General features: G+C 39.2%; 1 protein-coding gene across 1 annotated transcript in view; it reads right to left on the bottom strand.

Moving 5' to 3' along the window:
* The window catches only part of SDK1 (sidekick cell adhesion molecule 1), a 422,744-nt gene extending 414,832 nt beyond the window's left edge, over positions 1 to 7,912 (bottom strand). The window contains exon 1 of the mRNA XM_009320033.1: positions 7,759 to 7,912. Coding sequence (XP_009318308.1) covers positions 7,759 to 7,912 — 154 coding nt within the window. The remainder of the gene's footprint in view (positions 1 to 7,758) is intronic.
* Positions 7,913 to 9,449: the final 1,537 nt, after the last annotated feature.

Here is a 9,449-nt window from a genome sequence, read left to right as displayed (position 1 = left end):
TGGTTGGGTGGTCTATAACAGACTCCCAGCAGGATGTCTGCCTTGTTGGCCTTCCCCCTCATCCTTACCCATAAACACTTGACCATATCATCATCACAATCATTGAGCTCTAGACAATCAAAACACTCCCTAACATACGGAGCCACCCCACCGCCTCTCCTTTCTTGCCTGTCCCTTCTGAAGAGTTTATAGCCATCCATTGCAGCACTCCAATCATGAGAATCACCCCACCATGTTTCTGTGATGGCGACTAAGTCATATCTCTCCCGCTGCACAATGGCTTCCAGCTCCTCCTGTTTGCTGCCCATGCTGCGTGCATTGGTGTAGATGCACTTGAGCTGGGCTATCGATTTTGCCCCCAGCGTTGGCATGCCACCCCTAGGCTCATCTCTAGTGAGTTACAAACTCTTCAATTTCAGCCTGGAATCAATGTGGGACCATTCTGGCAACATGTACTGGAACTATGTATCAGTATTCTCTACTTTCTGGTCCAAGAGGGCTATACCCAACAAATTATTTTTTAGATAACTTGTTAGACATAGGAGTTTATTAGAAAAATATATGGCTTATGGCTTGAAAGACCATAAAGTGGTTTAAAGAGACCTAAGGGACAATGATTTATCTACCAGAATCAACTTTCCTTTCAGGCTGCCGCAATAGAGCATGGAAATGTGAAAAGCAGGATTAAGGATTCAAGTTCTCTGCTTAAAAACTGCCAATGCTTTATCATTTATCAAGAATGACACTTCAAAAGTTATCTGGATGGTGTGGCATAAGATTGTACAATCCACTTCCACATTTTGCATAAAGTGGTGGTAAAGACTTCCTTTTACCAGAGTTGTTGGAGCTCATACCACCATTTTCACCTGGTGAATCTGCGTAATTAGATACAAATGTTAAAAAGTAATACCTGTGGAATTTGCAACTTAAGTTACAAAGTTTCTTTTTAAGAGAAAAATATTCCCATTATAGGTCTCGAGAACTGAGATATAAGGGGATTAAGGGGAACATTCTTATTACCTAACTTTAGCACTTACCTTACAAGCTTAGGTTAGGAAGACTTTCTTTAGGAAGACTCCATCTAACGGAAGGAGAAACTCACTGAAAGGGTCTTTCAGAGAAGAAATCCAAAGTTAAGTTTTCTAAACTACCCCTTTAAAGACACTAACCTTCCTATTTTCTACCCAGGAACAGCAGCCTCCACATGTTTATGAGAAGTTAAGCAATGTACATTCCCTTGTGTTTTGTCTGAGCCTGAAAACTCTAACAATTTAAACTGATCTTAGTGATGGCTGCCAGGGTCCTGCCCCCTGGCCATGCATTCCCATCACCTCTTTTGCTTTGTCCCTGATGCTTGCGTGACCCCAGTTTGAGCCAGTTCAGGGAGCTAAACAGCTGAAAATTAACTTTAAAAACACTTCCCTTAAAAAGCCTAGATCTAAATTTTTAATATTAGTGAGGGTGCCATTTGTATTACACCTCAGGGGCATTTCACAGATAAAAGATATGATTAGCAACAGACTAGTATATTCTAGTAATAGATTTATTATTTTTTGTAGCAAGGGCAGAACAAAAAATAACTCTTAGTAAACCAAAAATACTAATGCTCAGGATACAGTATACAAACACCATGTAGGTCTAGAAGCCAAGAATTTGTATAATGAATAGATCTTACAAAAACAGTCATATATGTTTAAAAGTAATTAAGTTAGTATGCACATTAAAATAAAAGGTTTTTCCCTTCTCAGCCATGTAACCCCTTGAACTCAGACCTGCAAGTGCTACATGAACTAATTCCTATAGAACCTATTTCCTATTGGAAATTTCAGGACTGTGACATTTCAAAGACCGTGTCCATAAAGGAACTGGAAATTTTTACTTAGGTAAAAAAAATAATTTCATTGCATCTATTTAACACCTGTTTATAACCAATAAAATGAGAAGACAATACACTTCCCATAAGAAAGTCTGCCAACTACTACACATCTCCAATTTAATAAATTTACTAGGCTGCATGTGAGGCCACTTATCAGAAGAGTCCTAGGGAATGAAAATTATGAAATTGTCCGAAATAGTCTGTAACAAGACCAACATCAGCACAGGCAGAAATAACTCCAGAAATCCCAACTTCTTTGGGAACAGACCTTTCACGGAGTTATATTTTTGTTCTGCATGAGCTGTATGGGTGGTGAAGGGTCATCTTTGAGGCACATGGAGAGAATAGTCTTTATTCACTAGTAAATACTCACTCGATAGTCAGAAATAGAAACCAAGTCTCACCAATCACCTGCTTTCCAGCTGTAATAACTGTAAATAGTCTAATCCAATGCCACGCTATAGCTGCTAACAGTTCTTCCTTTAGTCTGCACAAAAGTCTTCTTGTGCTGAATTTAAAAGATTTTAATTAAATGAAAGATGGGGCCAAGCGCTGACAAGAAAACAAAATACTGAAAAACTGATCAGTAAGCAGTATTCAGTCTTAGTTCTGACTAAGGTAGACAGTAAAATAATATGTATCAATTTAAACTTGGTCATAATGCACATGCATAAAGAGTTCAGATTAAAGATGCACAAGCTACCTTAGTTCTGGCATTTTCTAATCTCTGCACAAATCTTATAAAAATTATTCTAGTTTTATGTTATAACTTCAAGAATACACAATTTTGAAAAGACCAACAAATCATCAATTTGTTCATTAAAAACTGTTTAAATACATATTATGTATGTATATGTGCAGAGGGAGGAAGAAAGGTCTATTTCTGCAATGAACAAGATTTTGCTCCATGAGGAACCTAGTTGCCCCTAGTCTGCCCACAGACTCATTGCAGCAAAAAGGTCCAAGTGAACCAAACACCTAGTCCATCCAGAATGTGATGTTCAGATAAAGCTGTATACAAAGTTGCTAAATGCATTAAAATCTTTTATTTGAATCAAGAGTGCATTCAAGACTTCTACATATGTGCTGGTAAGAACATTAAAACAACAACAACAACAAAAATCCCTCTGAGACAAAAGCCCAAGACCTTCACTTAACAGCTCCCTAATAATTCACTTTAAGATTGTTTATTAAAATTTCTACGGTTTGTTTAATCAGTGAGACAATCTTTAAAATATTAGCCAATAATTGGCTTTGTTGTTCAAAATATATGACTATGCACAGAGATGACAGAACCTTCCAGAACAACCTTTCAAGGACTATGAGCCATGGACACAGATTCCCTTCTGTTCTTCTTAAGTGATGTGAAAGTCACACAGCATACCCCTGAGACTGAACCACCACAACCTCTCTCTCCGTACCTAGGTCATTCTTGGTCTAAGCATCTTCTGGTAATGCATGAAAACAACACTGAGAAACACCTATTACATGTGGTCTTCCTTCACCTCTAATAGTACTGTTACACTGCACTCTCAAGAAACTATCTGAAACACTGTACTTAAAATCTTAATAGGTATGTATACCTATCTCTTTGAACTTGCTTTGAGAAGTCTTGAGAATAAGCCATTTTTCAGCTAAAGGTAAGCATATAAACCAAACAGATTTACCACAGTAGAGAGAGTTAGAAGTCGCATGATATGGCCACAGAAAAAAGCCCACTCTCTCCACCCCATTTCTATTTAGACTAGGCTTCTATCTACTCCTCCAAATCAATTTTTTAATTATTATAATTATATACACGAAGAATTCACCTGTTTAGCACATACTTAAAATGTTCATCTAAAGAAAGGGAACACAATACAAATTAATGAGTTTCCAATAAACAGAAATGGAATCTTTTGGAATTAGAAATGTATCATACAACATTTAATTCAGAATGCTTTTCACTCTCCAATAAGTATTGCCCTTACATTTAACCATCTCTGTCCCTCCAACAACTACATACTCTATGCAAGTTGCTTATCACCTCTGCATCTAATGCGGTTTGAAATTTGCTCAAAAACACTTCCTACACTTAGCATATTTATAAGTTACACCAGATCAAATATTTGAATTTAAAAAGTTGGGCCCCAGAAACATTTTCTTCTATCTTCCATGTCATGACTTCTGTCAAAGCATAATAGATGTCAATATCACCTCAAATGCACATTCAGGTACGTGTAGAATTCTGAATTACAGATTTGATCAAGTAGCATAAAAAGATTACACTCCATTGCTGGAAAACTAAGAAAAATCAGACAAGCTTCTCTTTCTTAATATTTAAAGATACCATCTCCTGCTGGAGAAGCTTAAAGCTTTGCACTGCTTTTACCTATTTTAAAATCATTCTGAACAACAGCCATCAATGCGAAGAAGTATATTTTCTACGTGTTCTTTCACTCTTCAACAAAAGTAAGACATTGGGAAAGTGCTTAAATCCATTAAGATGCATGTAGAGTAGCCCCTAGCAACTTCCAGCCTATTTAAATAAGCAGAATTTTTCTATTTCCATACAAATATTCTAGTATTTTAGTAAACATTTTGTACCTCGGTAGGCATCAGTGTTTGTTAATCTCATACATAACTAACAAATTCCAATCCTGCAATGAGCTCTGTGTATTCAACGGGACTATGCCCAGGCACACTAGACCGCTGAGCTAGAGGTCACTGCAGGATAATGTTCTTCTAAGTACAGTAGTTAGTTACTGTGTCGAAATGATTCACTTCTACCATCACCTTGCAAATTCTAATTTGATAATTATAATGATTATCAATTAGCATCTCATTACTATTTGATGACACACAGTGACTTGAGGCTAACTAGCACCTAATACTCAAATTTAACAAAAATGCCATGAGAAGAGGCATCATGGCAGAGGCTAGCAGGCATGAAGAACTGAGTAAACAAAGAAATGTGCAACAGTTTTCAGACTCTTACAGGTTAATTTTTCTGACAAGCTTCCCATTCACAGATGGGCCGGTGTGGTAAACGGGGTGAGACACACACCGGGTCTGAATGGGCGTCTGTGCAGATCTGCAGCCATTACAGAAGTGGGAGTACCACTCCAGGCTGTGTTCATGGGACAGACCACAACCTTTGACAGCTGTACATTTCTTCCACCCAGGAAATCACTCCCGTAATGAGAAGGCCTGCACTAACAATACTAAGGCTCAAAGAGAATGCTGCATTATTCAGTACAATAAACCACTGTATGTTTCGCAATAATTAAATTCACTTTGAAAAGGAAAAAGAAAGCAAATAAATCGTTATATCTAATTATGTAACACAACTACCAGGAGACAGAAAAGCTGAAGAGCGAAGTACAAAATGAATTTACAAGTGGTTCTATCTACAGTTCGCCTCTAGATCTGCTTTTACATGGATGATCATTCAAGTCTAGAGAATACTCAACAACCTGTTGCAGTTGAAAACCTTTTCTTCCATTCACCTTGCAGTATAAGATACTTAATCTCAACGACTTTTATGTAATCTGTTTCCTATGAACTAAGAATCTGCATTTCAGTATGCCTGAAATATTTCTTATTTCTTTAATGCTGAAATAGTTATTATAGAAACATTAGCTGGTTATAGCATAGTATTATGATTCATTCAAAATAGCCATGGCCCATATATTTAGAAAGTTCATTTTTTTATCACATAAAAAGATTGGAGTCATGTAATTCTCTCATGCATATGACCACATCATTCCATTAAAAACTTTCTGTGGCTGTAGCAGATTTTCCATTTTCATGAAGGACTTCTATAAAAATTGTCATCTTCTCTCTAAAGTAATTTTTTGCATAAATATGATGAATGCATTAGAATCCATTAGAATTCAGAGTGCAAAAAGAACCATAAGTTATAAATGAACACAAATTTTGTGAAAACCTAATAGAAGCACTCTGCACTAAGACCTCCATGCTGGTTTATGTGTTAAAGAATTTTTAAAGGACTAACTGTAATTTGCGTTTTCTGCATTATATAAAAATAAAAATGTATTTTGTTTCTGCATTATATAATTGTTTTAGCTTTCATTGTTGAATGTCTTCTAAACTCCATGCCTTTATCTGCACCAATATTTCTCAGAAATAATGTATCTCATTCTCTTTGCTTCCCCTCCCCCTCTTAAATACTGATGGGTGAAACTAACTTGGTGTTAGGACTTTTCTTTAGGATAGTTTGTAAACACTACGTAAGTCCCTGGGATATATAAACCTAAAACTGATACTACTGCAAATGCTTAGTAATCTGAAATACGCTATCGAAAAATTTTTCTATACTACGTGCTAAACAAAAGTTTGAGTTCACTTTTTAATCCAATAAGATGGCTAGTTTACTACTAAACCACCGAAAACTGTATTACATGGCATCTAAATGGATTCCTGAATCACTGGCACTTAAAACTGCCTTATATGAAACATTTTTGCATTTTCAGTGTAAAGAGCAAGAATCATCAGCATTTATCTTCCAAAATGAAGCATCATGTTGGCATCTATCAACAACAACTACCAAAAGAAACAAAAAAGTAATGTGACTTTTAATTTGCAGAGAGAATTATTTCAGGTATGTCTTGTTTCAGAATAACAATACCCTGTTAGGGCTTGCAGGCCTCAGCATAAGTAGTTTCGGAATAGCAATGACAGCATAAACAAAGCACTGAAAAAGGTTTATGAGGGTGGAGCCCATTATTAAACACTGGATTAAAACTCTTTTGTATCCTGCGGCTCCAAACTTTCCGAGGATGCAGTAGTAAACCCTGAGCAGACAAACTAGAGCAGACTTTGGCTTATAACCCCCCTCTTCCTCAACACACAAGCCCGTCCAGTTATTAAAACTGAATGCACCGTTGTTCCCTATGAAATATTTGAAAACAAAGAACTAAAACACAAAGACCGTTCCCCTTCATAGAGTATTAACTTCCGCTTTTAATAACTAACTCCTCGTCCCACACGATACAGTTCTGCATTGTCCAACACATACCACTTCAGTCAGACAATGCACACAGCAATAAAACTCAACCCAGCAAAGAAAGTGAAAGCTGCGTTTGTTCAGCATGTTATTTGGCGCAGCCAACTGTAATGCTTCTGCCTGCCATTTATTGTTGCTCTGTCAAAGGATTATTAAGAATTAGGCTACATTCGGCAATTTTTTGAGAAGGGAATTTACATGCAAAGTGACTGACACTTGATATTTAAAGTCTATTGGTCGACTCTGACCCTTCCAAGTGACTCGTTTGCAAGGATCTCTGATGTGGAAATGCTCAGATACGAATCAATTGCAGTTTTTGTCTCGGGTAAATGTTACTTGGCAATCCAAAAGAAATGAACAATGCTCGAACCGAGGTTCACATAGAATAGTGCTCATATGTCCAAAGAATTCCTTTTACATGCCTGATTTAGTTCTAGTCGGCTGATTTATGACTCCCCTTCTCCTAATAACTTATCTCGGTGCACAGTGGTTTTAAACACACACACACACACAACCAGCGGTTAACTCTTTTGCTGCCTAAAAGAACAGAAATGTACAGACGTATTTAAGTAAATAAAAAAAGCAGGTTTGTTCCCGATAGGGCTATCGATTCTCTCTGGGAGGTGGGGATAGGGGAAGGATTGGACGAGAAAGGGAAAGAAACAGGTAGGTACAGTTTGCAAATCCCTGTTCCATAAAGAAACGATTGTGTATAAGAAACGACCGTTCCCACATGAAATCAGCTCAGTGCGAATTCTGCAGTTTACCTCTGATAAGGATAAAGTAAGAGGGTTTCTCTGTACCCGAGCGAGATTCCCTTCCTCTTAGAAGGCAGATGCAGCATTTCTATAAACAAAAATGTCTCTAGCCCTACCTTGTGCCAGTGCTTGCAACATGTGGAGCTGAAGCAACAGAAACGCCCACCATCCCCGACAGAAGATGAAACAGAAGTTTAACTTTATCATCATTCCGCCTCGCCTGCTACTCCTTCGGGCAATAATTTCGCGATCCACCTTTCTTTCAACCATTATTGCCTCACTGATCCCCATCCGATCCGACTGCCTGCCACTCCTGACAGCGCTTTGGTCATTGCTCATTCCGCACCCCGAGGCCGGGCTCTCTTTGGTGGGCTGGGAACACCTCCCGCTGCCTTTGCCCCGGAGTTTGGGGGGAACTGACGCCCCCACTTCACAGGAACGGCGGACTCTTTGATTTGTGCTCACTTGGCATGCAACCCGAAAGAGGCGCTCCGTGTGCCTCCCGGTATGATAATCGCCACCTAAGTCAATGTTTCTTGTGGGGGTATTGATTGCACCAAAACAACCAGTCAGAAATGTGAAACACATGTTTCTCTGCAGTGTCACATCCAATGCCTTCAACAGAGAGGGAGTAAGTTTATGGGCGTCAGTATTTCAGTAAATCCGGATCCTTCAGCACATCGCTAACAGAAACAGAGAAAGACTGATCCATCTTAGCCACCAGCAGACAATCCAAAGAGTACCTTTCATACTGCAACGGTGATGGAAACTGTTACCCCTGTGATTTTTATGAAGCGTGGCGAGTTTTCCAGCATGCGTCCCAGTCTCCTGTAAAAACCTTGCGATGAAAGTGTTAAATTCTCGGGGCGGGGGGAGGAGAAGCGTCAAGGAAAAAAAAAAAACCCTAATTGAAAGTATCTCGCTATTCCTTGCACTAAGGATTTATTTCAGACAATTTCAAGATTAGCCATGCAGACAGGGTAGTCTCCAGATATCCCCGCAAAGCTCTGCATAGTTTATATTAATCCGATTTTCCTTTGGATACAAATCTCTACCGTCAATAGAAGGGTTTGAAGGGTCCTCGAGCAGGTAAATTGAGCAGCTCTGGCTGTGATTCCAGCTCGCTGTGCAGCCAGCCAGCCACAGGCCAGCGGCGGTGTCACTTGAACTCTCACGTTCAGCCGGAGGTAGGGAAAACCTCAGTTGATCGTATCTCCCTCCTCATCGAAGACTGGTGCTGATCTCTTTCTTGCAGGGAGACCACGACAAAAATCACCTCTAACATGTAAAGCGCTTTTCTTCTGGCCGGCTACGGACGCAGGAACGAAACAAACCCTCAGCTGGGTAGAGTCCGGGGCGGGGGGAGGGAAAATCTCCCGAAACAAACAGCAACAAGGTGAAATCCTTCCAGCTTTGCTTAGATGGACTCCTGCTTTCCTTGTTTATGCAGCCCAGGGATCCTGGTTCTTCCTCTGAGCGTCTCTCCCTTACAGAAGCTGTAAACACAAGAGGGAAAGCGCTATCACAACAGCAGCGGCGGCGGCAATAAAACCGTACCGAAAAAAAAAAAAAAAAAAAGGCGCTGGAGGTTTTACATTTAAACAATGCATCGGGTATTGTTTCAGTCCCGCCTTCCGTAAAGGGAAAAGTTTCGTTGGAGATTCCCTCCCCCCGTATTAAAAAGAAAGAATACGAGTAGTTATAAAAGAAGTACACCCAGGATAAACGCAAGTTAAAAACAAAGCACCTAAGCGCGAAGTTGATCAAACAAAAATCTTGTCAGCTCTCCCCCCCCCGCCCCCGAAAG

The sequence above is a fragment of the Pygoscelis adeliae genome, unplaced genomic scaffold (genome assembly GCF_000699105.1).
Source record: "Pygoscelis adeliae isolate BGI_AS28 unplaced genomic scaffold, ASM69910v1 Scaffold242, whole genome shotgun sequence".
Lineage (NCBI taxonomy): Eukaryota > Metazoa > Chordata > Aves > Sphenisciformes > Spheniscidae > Pygoscelis > Pygoscelis adeliae.
Note: the sequence above shows the minus strand (reverse complement) of the source record. Positions and strands in the feature narration are given on the sequence as shown.